Source organism: Saccostrea cucullata, unplaced genomic scaffold (assembly GCF_032062105.1).
Source record: "Saccostrea cucullata isolate Sc308-1 unplaced genomic scaffold, CSIRO_AGI_Scuc_v1 ctg4741, whole genome shotgun sequence".
NCBI classification, from domain to species: Eukaryota; Metazoa; Mollusca; class Bivalvia; order Ostreida; family Ostreidae; genus Saccostrea; species Saccostrea cuccullata.
In genome coordinates, this window is record NW_026930855.1 from 19,771 (window position 1) to 33,931 (window position 14,161).

General features: G+C 31.9%; 1 protein-coding gene across 1 annotated transcript; it reads right to left on the reverse strand.

The window, feature by feature from the left end:
* Positions 1-3,006: 3,006 nt before the first annotated feature.
* Positions 3,007-8,848, reverse strand: LOC134230327 (collagen alpha-1(XII) chain-like). The gene is made up of 4 exons (XM_062712094.1): positions 8,812-8,848; positions 4,238-4,792; positions 3,620-3,718; positions 3,007-3,303 (listed from the first exon to the last, which is right to left on the reverse strand). Exons 1-4 carry the CDS (start codon positions 8,846-8,848, stop codon positions 3,080-3,082), a joined length of 915 nt encoding a protein of 304 aa, XP_062568078.1. The 3' UTR covers positions 3,007-3,079.
* Between the last annotated feature and the right edge of the window lie 5,313 nt (positions 8,849-14,161).

The following is a 14,161-nucleotide window of genomic DNA, read 5'->3' on the forward strand; positions in this document are numbered from 1 at the left end:
GTTTGTCACAATAAAGATTAATTTTTTTACATTAATATTTCATATTATAATATATGAATCATGCTTTTTTTTGGTTTATTTTCTTTGTGTAATGCGTCAAGCAAACCACACAACCAGATGTTTACATCCTCAGAGACGGTTAATGCAATTTTTTGAGACCTTCCTTATATACATACAGTAGTCATTATCATTACGATAACGTATTACGATAATTTTTATCTGTTTTTTTCAGTATATGCATATGCAATTTTAATTCTAGAAAATAAATTTAACACTATAATCGTAGATCACATGAGCCGAGAGCTCTTGAAAGTGAACTTTTCTTATTTTCTTTGTGTAATGTCTGTCAACTTTTCACAACCACAACAACCAAACTTGCCACAAAGTAGATGTTTGAAGGGCCACCTCATTCAAGGGGAGATTGGGAATTAATGAAAATTTTTATGTTTTAAAAATCTTCTTCTAAAGAACCACTGTGCCAGGAAAGATGAAACTTATGGGGAAACATCCTCAGGTAGTGTAGATTCAAGTTTCTTCAAATCATGACCCCCAGGGGTAGGGCGGGGCCACAATGGCCGACCAAAGTTTTACATAGAAATATATAGGAAAATTCTTCTCAAGAATAGCAAAGCCATAATTGATTATAGTTATATTGAAGCAACGTCAGGTATGGCCAACCAAAGTTTAACATAGAAATATAAAGGAAAATTCTTTAAAAATCTTCTTCCCAAGAACAGCAAAGCCATAATTGATCATATTTATATAGAAGCATCGTCAGGTAATGAAGATTCAAGTTTGTTCAAATCATGGCCCCTGGGGGTAGGGCGGGGCCACAATGGCCGACCAAAGTTTAACATAGAAATATATAGGAAAATTCTTTAAAAATCTTCTTCTCAAGAACAGCAAAGCCATAATTGATCGTATTTATATAGAAGCATCGTCAGGTAGTGTTTATTCAAATTATGGCCCCTGGGGGTAGGGTGGGGCCACAATGGCCGACCAAAGTTTTACACAGACATTTAAAAATTCTTTAAAAATCATCTTCTCAAGAATAGCAAAACCATGATTGGTCATAGGATTACTTTTGGATTTAAACTTTTCAATAATAAACCAAACTTTTTTAGCCACAGTGCTCAGGTGAGCGATGTGGCCTATGGGCCTCTTGTTCCTGTATTTCATGCATCCGTCTGTATAAGCTTTTCACACTTTTGATTCATTCTCAAGAAGCACATAACCAATTTTAATCTAACTTGGCACCACGCGTTCTTAGATAGAAGGGAAGTTTTCAAAATGAAGGACAAATTAAACCGTTTTTAGAAATTGTTCATACGTAGAGCATCTTGTGTATTGATCAACTGAGATATATAAACTCTATATGCAGGTGATGAAGGTATATTGCTGCATAAGTATAAGGGAAGTTAACGATTGGAAAGTTAAAGTCGTTACATTTATCATTGAGCTTGGTTGTAAGAGAACCATGAACGTCTTTTTCAAGGAAAATATTCAAATATGAAACAGTTGTGTCAGATTCTGTGATATCTTTTATCTAAGCTCACAAAAACATATCGTTTCGGCATAAGAATGGAAATTACCACTGTCAATTGACAAAAGGTCGTCGATATATCTAAGTGTGATTTGAAGGCTACACCAAGTGTTTTCTTCTTTTCACAAATAGGATTTTGGACACATTCTGCTTCATATGAATACAAAAATGGGTCTGTTAATAACGGGGAGCAATTGGTACCCATGGGAATTCCAATAGATTGTTGAAAGACCTGGTAGACACAGACACTGTAAATATTTATGCGCCTGCATCGAAAGATCCGAGGTGTATACTGTTTTTGTTCTGTCTGTCTATCTGTCTGTCTGTAGTCAACTTTAACCTTCGTCATAACTTTTGTACCATGAGAGATAGAGACTTGGTATATATGGTATGGTATATATGGTATATATGCTATATATGGTATGCATATTTTGCTAATTAAATTCTTTCAACTGACACCAAGGTCAATGACCTTGTGACCGTGACTGTGGCCTATATGCTAAAAATTCGAATTTTCGCCATAACTTTTGAATCATTACAGATAGAGACTTCATATTTAGTATCCTAATTCCACTAATTAAATTCTTTCAAATGATACCAAGGTAAATGACAGTGTGACCTTGACTGTGACCGATATGCTAAAAAGCTTTTTCAAACTTTGTTGCTGCCGGGCGCATAAGGTTTCACAAACGCATCTTGTTTCAATCAGAAATTCAAGCATCTTTTTGCTGTCAAATTCAGTGTACTCGTGTGCACAGTCAGAATGTTTTTATGCACCCTGATCGATAGATCCAAGGCGTACATTGTTTTGCCCTGTCTATTTATCTGTTTGTCTGTCTGTTGTCACCTTAACCTTCGCCATAACTTTTGAGCTATGAGAGATAGAGACTTCACATTCGGTATTCTCACTTCACTAATTAAGTTCTTTCAAATGAGACCAAGGTCAATGATCTTCACTGTGACTTATGTGCGAAAAATAGCTTTTTCGTACTTTCGCGATAATTTTTGAACCATAGGTAATAGATTCTTCATATTTGGTTAGCATACTCCACTTGTTAAGTTCTTTCAAATGACTGTGACCTACATGCTATAAATAGTTATTTTGAACTTTGTTGCCGAAGGGCGCATAATGTTTCACAAACACATCTTGTTTAACAACATAATTTTGCAAATGACCAATGACAACATATATGTCAATGACCATGTGACCTTGACTCTGACCTATATGCTAAAAGTGACTTTTTCGAACCTTGTTGCCGCTGGGTGTCAAGTTTTTAACAAAGACATCTTGTTTACTTTTACAATAAAATGGAAAACTAAAGAATGGTTAAATTGATCATAAAAAGCAACAAAATTATAAATTCAAATGGAATATTCAGCAATATAAAAAGAAATGCTCAAAATACTAATATAAAACTTAACGATTCAGAAGGAAAAGATTGACATGTCATACAAAGGTGCTTTTGATTTTAATTGTACCAGTAAATATAACAGTGCATGAGTAAGTTAAATGTAATAGGAGTTTTATTCTTTAACTTAATAAGATGGCCAGCCTTTTGGACGTTTACAGGGTGGTTTTCGTTTCGGCTTTTCTTCCTCCTCTGTTTCCTTGCGTTTTGCAAAGATAAAACAGAAACGACAACAGCAACCAAATGCTCCCATAGCGATGACAGAAACGATAGAGAGAACGGTCACTTCTAGGTACTCAAATCCATGTATAACGTCTCGTAGGTACACTGGCGCTTTTATGTTTTTTGAAACTACAATGTACATAACAATATATAGCCAAATAGCCAATATTTGGAAAAACTGTTAACTATTATCCTACGTTTATATAATTATAATGTACCAGTATCTGTTCTTTTCAAGTTATGCCAGAATATGTATTTTTCATGTCAAGGCATATTTCTCAATTGCTGTATTCGCTTCTATTAGTAATTAAGTTAAGAATACTGATTATACTACATGTATTCTGTTAAAAGTAAAACTATAAATTCATGCAGTTTGTTTATTAGAATATGATAAAGGGCTAAAGATTACTGGTCAATGTTGTGAATGATTTACATGTGATCTTACCTTGCATGGTTGTCTTTAGCTTTGTTGTGGCTTTTGCAGTGACATTTCTTTTCCTTTCCTCTGTTCTGCTCTGCTTGGCTGTTGTTATCCTGCTATTTGCTTTTACAGATGATACGAACTTTGTCATTCTCAATGTGGAAATATAGGCAGGAGAAGTCTTTTTCATTGTACTTGGAAAGTACATTTTCGACGTTGAACTTGGTTTTGACTTTGTCGTGAGTGCACTCGGTACCGTTGTCGATGTATGTTGTGTGATGGTGGTTCTTCTCGTTAATATACGCGTATTTGTTGTTTTAGAAGTTGTTCTCGTTGTTGGAAACGCATGCTTTGTCGAAATAGTTTTCGATGTTGTGTGACTTGGTTTTACATGTGTTGTAGGTGCAGTTGGTAGTTTTTTCGATGCATGACGTGTGGCAGTTGTTCGTTTCGTTGATTTAGAAATACTTCTTGTTGATGTTCTCATTGTTGAATGGACAGGAATTGTTGTCAGCGCTTGATAGATATCTGATTTACAAAAGAACTCTTGAATTTTTCATATAGAAATTATGCTTTATAATTGAAAATCTAACATATACACTCAAATCTTTAAAAAAAATAATTTAATATTTACTTATTTACCTTTGCATATGACCGAGTGCATTACTTTTATTGCAGTTGTCAATGAGTTGAAATCTTCAATTAGGAAGGTGTGATCCGCACCCGAACTTATGTGTTGAAGTTCTTTAGAATTAATGGAATGACCAATACCAATGCAAAACACTTTTATATTTGTTTTACGCAACGATTTCGCTTGAATTGCCGTTCCATTCGGGGAGTACGTTTGACCATCAGTAATTAAAATAAGAATTTTCTCTGCATTTCTTCTTCCACCAGGCTTGAAGCTATAGTCGTTGACGTATTTCAAAGCAGCTTCTATATTAGTTCCCCCGGTTTGATATGGTACATTGTCGACTGCAGTTAGTAAGGTTGCCATGTTTTTGTTAGCATCTAATGCAAACTGATGATGCACCGTTGAAGCAAACGTTTCAATTCCGACGAGTGTGTTATGTGGACCAACTGTAAATCTTGAAACGATTGCCTTTGTAAAGTTAAGAATTTTCTTAAAATTTTCAGATCCGACGGATCCTGAACTATCGAGCAAGAATACGACATCGGTTGAAGCAGATTTGCATTCTACAACATAAAAATTGAAGGTAACTTTATTAAATGAAAAAAGCATACTTGCTCATATCTTCAACATTTTAGACTAGCCATTCCTTAAGAAATTTTGAGAATTTGTCTTTTTTTAACGTTAACAATGCTTTTCATAGGAAAAAATACAGTTCAAATAATTTAGTGATAATCGTATTTTTAATGTTCTTGTATGAGCAACGTAAATCAAAATTTGCCTCCTTGATATCAATGTTCTCTACACTTTTTGCCAACACATATACATGTGTATATTGCAATTTCATAACACATTCTTTCTCAAAAAGATGAAAAATGAAAGTGAAAAAAATGAATTCAAAATATTGGATTTATGGTTATTATGAACACCTACAAAGATAACATAATTATCAATAATTAATTCAAGTAACTACCGGTATTTTAATTTAGATATGGTTTCTATTTTGATTCTTCAACAAAATATCTTGGGGATCAATGTGAGATGTAAAAGAATCAAGTTCTTTCAATATTTAGTCTCTTTTAAGTGGAATTAAGAAGACATGTCATCAGTACGTGCATGATGATTCAAAATTATCCAAAATTTTGAAATTGTTTCCTAATTCAAGGATATATCGAGTATATAACATTCTATTTCAAAACTGATATAAATCTGATCATGTTATTCTTTACCATTAAAAAGATTAGTTTTGCACTTCAAATTTTTCTGTATCTAAGCGGTTTAGGGAAGTGCTTAAATTTTGACGTTAAAAAGCCAAGAGTCAGCAACAACTAATCCACAGAAAATCCACAAATCGCAAATCTTTTAATTGATTTTATACAAACTGAAGACGAGCTTCGAAGATCATATCTACTCATCATATGGTGTACTTTAGAAAACTGTTACGTATAGCGAGACAAAAGTGCATGGAAAGGCTTGTCAATAAACACTGTTATACAATAGTACCGTTGTCGATGAATGTTAGTAATGCGTCCGTCCGTCTGTTTTTAAACAATTTTTCAAAATGCTACTTCTCCTACAGTTTTGGTCTGATTTCAATATAACTTGGCAGACAAGTAGTCTACACTAAGATACATAATGCTCTTTATCGGTATTTGATTTCGAAGACCGGTGTTGCCGTGGTTACTAAAACTAGAAATTTCTGTGAAATGCTTTTAAAATGGTACTCCTCCTACAGTTCTGGTCTGATTTCAATATAACTTGGAACACAAGTAGACTAGCTACACCAAGATACATAATTCTGTGAATTGGTTTTTGATTTCGAAGAACGGTGTTGCCGTGGTTACTAAAAATAGAAATTTTTAAAAATGCTTTTAAAATGCTACTCCTCCTACAGTTTTGGTTTGATTTCAGTATAACTTGGCACACAAGTAGACTACACTAAGATACATAAGTCTGTTTATCTGTTTTTGATTTCGGAGAACGGTGTTGCCGAAGTTACTAAAAATAGAAATTTCTGTGAAATGCTTTTAAAATGCTACTTCTCCTACAGTTCTGGTCTGATTTCAATATAACTTGGAACACAAGTAGACTAGCTACACCAAGATACATAATTCTGTGATTTGGTTTTTGATTTCGAAGAACGATGTTGCCGTGCACGTGGTTACTAAAAATAGGAATTTCTTTGAAATGCTTTTAAAATGCTACTCCTCCTACAGTTTTGGTTTGATTTCAGTATAACTTGGCACACAAGTAGACTTTCAAAATGCAACTCCAAATACAGTTTTAGTCTGATTATAATATAATTTGGCATGCAAGTAGACTACACTGAGATACATAATTACCAGATTTGTGTTTTCGATTTTGCTTATTGATGTTGCCATGGTGAATAAAATTGAAAATTCTGAAGTTTTATTAAAAGCTACTTGTACCGTTTTTGTCTTACTGCAATCTTGCCAAAAAGAGAGTGAATCAAGGATCATTATTTTATTTCTTGCTCTTGTAAAGTTTTAAGTTCAACTGCTACTTTTCCTTTATTATAAGTACAAACCAGTAGAGCTACAGTCTCAACAGATACTTCTGGTTTACGTAAATAATATTTTTAAGGAGACATTCAGTTAAAACCAGTTCCTATGGTTTTATTTTTATAATATACACCTGTAAAGTAATACTAAATACTTTCTAATTTGTTAATTGTTTTGAAAACTACCATTTATTCCTCTGTTTGATTTTAGAAAAACTACTTCCTTTCTGTGTTTATTTAAAGTGCCTTGTGAAAATTCATGTAATATAATTATGCATTCCTATTATCGGCTGTATATCAATAAATTGATAATAATATGATAAAGATATAAAAAAAAAAATGCTTTATTGAGGATGAGGTGAACAAAAATTAAACCTTTAAAAAGTTAATGACAAACAAGTTGAATGCTTTCTAGATGGATCTAGTTTATGTGAGTGATTTACCAATTCGATATCAAGAATTGTATGACTATGGTAAAGGGTTGCATTTATAATTCGTCTGTTTTTTTTTATTTTTTTTTTTTTATATATTTTCTTTTTCTTAGATTAATGAATTCTCTAGCTTCTGATGATGCTTTATTACTTTATTAAAGTTCAACGAGTTCTTATACATGCATTCAATGCATATTGTTACATTTTTTTAGGTCTACAGGTCGGAGACCAGAAGAGCATATCCGATACTAGTATTAAGGTGCGTGTCCGTCGTCCGTACTTCTGTCCGTCTCAAAATGCTACCCCTCTTCCAGTTTTTGTCTGATTTCAATACAAATTGATCACACATAAGTAGAATAGTATATAGTTCTGAATATAGGTTTTTGATTTCAATAAAAGTTGTTGCCTTCTGTAAAATACTTTTTTAAAATGCTACTCCTAATTCAGTTTTGGTCTGATTAAAATACAATGTGGCATGCAAGTAGATTATACTGAGATATATAATTGTCTTTATTATTTTTTTTATTTCGAATATTGATGTTGCCAAAGTAACTGAAATTTTAAATTCTATAAAACTTAATTATTAGCTACTCCTACAGTTGTATAGTCTAATTACAATCTTGCCACAAAAATAGACTTATTCTTTTCGTTGCTGTTGTAAAGTTTCAAATTCTAATTGCTACTTTATTCTTCCTTTGTTAAAAGTACTAAACAATAAAGCTACACTCTTCTGGTCTTTATAAAGCTTTTTGTTATACCCTTATAAATATCATTCTATATATTTATTACTTATAAAAAGTCCAACAAAAGAACTGTTAATTACATCGGTCTAACAATTTCACTATTGACCGGTCTTACATAAGAATTGTTAGACCGCAACGTCACTCGTCTGTTACGTCACAATTAATCAGTTCAATATCGGCGACGTGAAAATAGCCGAAGTTAAGAGCTACAAGAGTTGTTGCTAACAGCACGGTAAGGAAGAAGGGAAAAGTATGTTTTGTGATAAATAATTTTTGTGATACAACAGATATATAATTGATTTTGTTCTTTCTTGGCTTGATGTTATATATTTACTGAAGAAGCCATAATTTTCCATATAAAATAATTGATAATATAGCGTGTATTGATTAAATTGATCAATCGTAAGTGAGCAGTGAAGGGTATAACAAAACAGTTATAGACTAGGATTCGGGCAACATATGATTTGTTGGACCTGAACGTGAAAATGTTGCCCTTGGCCTGCGGCCTCGGGCAACATTTTACCTTATTTATGATATACCCATCAATAACTGTATAATATTTAGATATATGTACAACATAACACACGTCTTGTTCTTATAAAATCCATCAGTGATAATAAAACATATTAATGTGATATTTCAAGGGGGAATCAAGATTTTTTTTACGTCATGATAAATTAAAAAAGTTTGTTCGAATGAAAATAATTCGTCGAATATTTAAAGTTTAATTTACATGTCTACGTACGATACACTCACACAGTAATTAAATAAAACACTAGTAAGTACTTAAATGTAAGATTTATTATTTACCTTGCATTTAAAGTATTTGATTTTTTTTTTGTTTGCAAATCTGGGTAAAAATCTCTTATCCACGAATATATTATTCTTACCTTGCTTTCTAGACTCTGATACATGAGATCCTGACATTATGAGAAAACAAAGACAGCAAAATACATAAGCACCCTGTAACGAAATTTATATCAAAAAATTTCAAAATTATAGCTCAATAATTATTAATTTCATCGTATATATATTTTTCATTTTACCATTTTTGACGACGGCCAGCCTCCATATGATTGACAAATTTATAGAAAGCATTAATAATATCTTATCTCGGTATTAAAATGTCAATAATATATATTCTGGTTTCTTAATATCATTGATTAAATATGAAGTTTTGCTTACGAAACAGAGTTCCATTCCCCAACCTAGTTGATGGGCAGCCAAGGACGAAAATCATTTAATGTACTCCAGCAATCAATGAAAGTTAACTTTTAAGAAGATAGAATTTATTCCCTAAATAAAGGACTTTGGACAAAATACTTCAAATGGGAAGCATCCTAAAAGAGGGAAATTTTGTTCAAATTCAACATGAAAGTCTTTTATCTTATCGTAAACATCAGGTATATATACATGTAATAATTATTATTGTTTTGAAAAGAATTTCGAAAATGCAAAACAGGAATCAACAAAAAATTGGTAGGGTTGGAGAGACCCACGTTTTCTCTCATGTGTCCCTTAAAGAATGTATATTAATTTGTCTCTAATTTTGTTTATTAGAATTGGAAAAAATAACGATTCTTCAAAAACACCATTGAGATTTTTATTAGATTATACTTTCAAATTCTTCAACGATTTTCTCATAATCCATCATAAAAAAAAAGAAATCTAGATAAACTATTCTTAGAGGCATTTAATTACAGATACAAAAAGACCACAAAATAAATCTTTATGTATTCATTTCACTGACAAGTTTAATACCCCTTATCTCTCGTAGAGAGGAGATGGAATAAACAATTATCAAATCCAACTGGGAATTTTAACTTCAATTACATTAGAAATTATACATTGAACTTTTAACAAAAAGCAGTGAATAGTTGATAATTGGTGATAAATATTTTATATAATGACAAATCTTCGGCGCAAACAAAATCAGTTTGGAAACTCCATATCCAATTTATTTTTCCTGTTATTGTTATCAAAAGTATTGAGAATTTTTGCCAAGTATAATTTTAGAATCTTCAAACATACATGTAGCTAACAAGCTAATTCAGAGAATTTGTGTCCCCCGCATAGGGAAAAAGGAAAAGCATGTGCAGTTCACGTGTACATTCTATTTAAAAAAAAATTATTGGAAAAGAATACAAATAAATAACTAGCTTTCTGTTTATTTGTATTCCTCTATTTGTCTGTATGTAGAAATTTTGTAGAAATATTTTAACAATAAATCCAAATGATTTGTACGAAAAATTTTAAAATTATCATATTTTTCAAACCTGTCAAGAATCAAAACTGCAAAATTCGGATCGCGGAGCAGGTCAAAATTTAGTAATTCACAAACAATACACTAAATAAATAATGATAATGCCTGAAGTCACATTGTCTGTAAAATCCAGCCTCAAAATAATAAATTCTAAACTTTGGAATTTAGAACTGTTACATTGATTCATATTCCAAATCATGGCTTAATATTTTGCTTCGTTTAAAAGAAATGGATTTGGAGAGATACCAGTACATGTAGGTAGATACATGTAAGTCCTCATTGAAAGCGACAAAAAATTAATGATAACGCTGTTGAACGTCAAAGAGCGGCAGATAACTATGCAATTTTGTATTTTGCTCGGGGAAAATCCTTCATAAAGTAAAAAAAATGTTAAAGGAATAAAAAATTGTTACAAGTCATCCATGTATGTACAAATAATACTGTAGGCAAAATCTGATCAAAAACTTTTAAAAATTGGAACGTTGCGGAATTAAAGGCTAAGCTATAGATATAACAAAAGTTTCGTTTCGTTAGATTTTCTGCATTCCATTCCCGAACTTTAAACAGAGGACTTGTTTCAATGTCTGCTTCAATTTTTAAAATAATAGATTTATCACTAATACGAGAGATTAACAGTATTAAATGTGAAAGTTTTCTAGTAAATAATATTTTATTGTTTCGAGTCATTCTTTATAAATATTTAAAGCCTGAATTTTTAATTAAATAATTTATTTCCACTTGCGGTTTCAGCTGCGAAATTTTTTTTAAATCGATGCTAAAGGTTACAGAGGCCAAGTCAAAAGTATCTCACAGTGAACCTTTAGCATGCTGAAGTAAGTCATATTATAAGAGAACCTAAACAATCAGTTCTCAGAGGAGAACGGACGAACAATGGAGTTTATTTTCTGTGTAGTACGTCATCAAAAAGTGTTGTAGTGAGCCTCCTTAAAATTAAGATTATAATTATTAAAAGGGAACCTTTACATTTCGTCCCCAGAGGAAATTGACGAAACAATATAATTGGAATTATTTTTTGTGTAGCACTCCATCACAAGTGGTGGTGAAATAAGCCTCATTAATGAACAAAGTGCTTAAAAAATTCCGTTCTTTTGATATTTTTATTAACATGTTTTTCACTCTTCTAAAAGAGATGGCTTTCATAAGAATCTCTTTCGGGAAATGCTTTTGCAAATTAAAGGAGACAGCAGTTCCTTTAGTTAGTTAGGATGTCAAGTTTTTAGCTCTACTGGTCAGAGACCAGAAGAGCTTATGCGATAGTAGTGCGTCCGTCATCCGTCCGTCTGTCTGTCTGTCCGTCTGTCTGTAAACAATTTTTCAAAACGCTACTCCTCCTACAGTTTTGGTCTGATTTTAATATAACTTGGCACACAAGTAGACTACACAAAGATACATAAAATAGTGCATCGGATTTTTATTTCGATGACCGGTGTTGCCATGGTTACTAAAAATAGAATTTTCTGTGAAATTCCTTTAAAACGCTACTCCTCCTACAATTTTGATCTGATTTCAATATAACTTGGCACACAAGTAGACTACACTAAGATACATAAAATAGTGCATCGGTTTTTGATTTCGATGAACAGTGTTGCCATGGTTACTAAAAATAGAATTTCCAGTGAAATTCCTTTAAAATGCTACTCCTCCTACAGTTTTGATCTGATTTCGATATAACTTGGCACAAAAGTAGACTACACAAAGATACATAAAATCGTGCATCGGATTTTGATTTCGATGAACGATGTTGTCATGGTTACTAAAAATAGAATTTTTTGTGACATTCCTTTAAAACATTACTCCTCCTACAATTTTGATCTGATTTCAATATGACTTGGCACACAAGTAGACTACATAAAGATACATAAAATAGTGCATCCATTTTTGATTTCAATGAATGGTGTTGTCATGGTTAATAAAAATAGAATTTTCTGTGAAATTCCTTTAAAACTCTACTCCTCCTATAATTTGGATCTGATTTCAATATAACTTGGCACACAAGTAGTCTACACTATTATACATAGAATAGTTCATCAGATTTTGATTTCGATGAACGGTGTTGCCATGGTTACTTAAAAAAGAATTTCCTGTGAAATTCCTTTAAAACGCTACTCCTCCTACAGTTTTGGTCTGATTGCAATATAACTTGGCACACAAGTAGACTACTCTAAGGAAAGTGTTGCCATTGTTACTAAAAATAGAAATGTATGAAATTCCTTTAAAACACTACTCCTTCTACAGTGTTGGTCTAAATAGCAATGGCTTCTTTTCTCATCCTTTTTTATAATTACAAACCAGCAGAGCTACAGTCTCAACAGAGACTTCTGGTTGATAGATACAATAAGCACCATCGTCCTGAAAGTTTCATCATTATGTCCGGATTCATGACAAATATTCAAAATGACATCAACGATCATTTGTGTTTTGAAACAGTGGTACATGTACCGATACCTATGTTTTGGTTCACTTAAATGGACATGGACACCGTTTCAGCTAAAAATTTTAAACTTGATTTTTCCATTTGTTATGTTTACAATAACTTAATCAACTAAGGCATCTTTAATAATTTCAAAAATCTGAATTTCAGTTGTCGAAATAAAACACAAATTTAGAACTCCAAATCTTTGTTATGTAAACAAGGCCCGTGCCATGTTCTTGTTTACAAACATGTAGGTTAAAATACTAATATCGTTCGAAGCATATTTTTAATAAGGAAGTTAATTTTAAATACGATTAGTTTCTAGTGATTTTCCGAATCTCTCTTTGTTATAAATATGATATTTTCTATATGTAAATAAAAACAGGGTTCGTTTACATTATGAACAATTTTAAATTTTGTATCTCCTGTAAATCAGCAAGTGGTGTTCATATTTCTGCTGATCGTATGAATTGCTTTCATTGGAAATTAAAATTGGTTTTTACAAAGATCAGTTGAAACTATGCCCATGTCTCTTTAAAAGAAAATTGATTTGATAAGTCCACTTGATCGTCCCAAATGACTGATTCTGAGGAAAATTTGAGCATAAACGATAAAATGCTTCAAAAAGCCATCATGATGATTGATCATCAATTTAAAAGCATAAAAAATGTAATGTAGATTTGAAATTCAGGAGAATACTCAGAGGAGCCATAAAACTGACAAAGGAATACAAAGGCTACATCAATAAAAATGGTCATCCTGAAAACAATTAAACCATAATGTGTCCCAAAAGCATTATAAGGAAGTGTAGAGTTAAGATTTTTTTGAAATACCCCCCCCCCTCCTTCTCCATGATATATTTGAACTTTTCAATACTGAACTAATCTAATTTTTGCTTTAACCTAGCCAGTTGCTCGGGTGAGCGATGTGGCCCCTGGGCCTCTTGTTTTTGATACCTTTCAGCTACAAAACATCCAACGAAGCTTATTTTTTGTTGATAAGAATATGTCTTTATAGAACCAACGTGAAGGATGACACGTTAACTAACACAAAATTCACTGAATGTTTCTGGGCTTAAAATTGGTTTATTTTAATACAATGATTTCAGCATATTCTCCGGTTTCCCTTTTAATGAAAGGAACATATTTTCCTTACAAAAGTTGTGGGTTTTTTTTTTGTTTGTCAGTTGTTATATACTTCTAGATCTGCTACTTATTTGTCCCAGATTTAAAAAATTGTACAATTAAAAAGTAGGAAAGAAAAAAAAATATTGTCTGAAGTTCGCTAAAATGCTTCTTTATCATTTCTTTCAAAACTGTATCAAAAATTGTAAACATGTATTCATAATCAGTTGTTTCTTAAACTTGAAAGCATGTAAATATGATCGTATTCTAGGCGGATTTAAAACTTATTGAATTACCGGTCATTGTAAGCTATAATTGCGTTTATATTGTTTGCTTTTTTTGCGTATTTTATTTTATAGTATTATACATGTAACAAAACAGCAGCGATATGTGTCATTCATGAAAAACAGTAATTATTG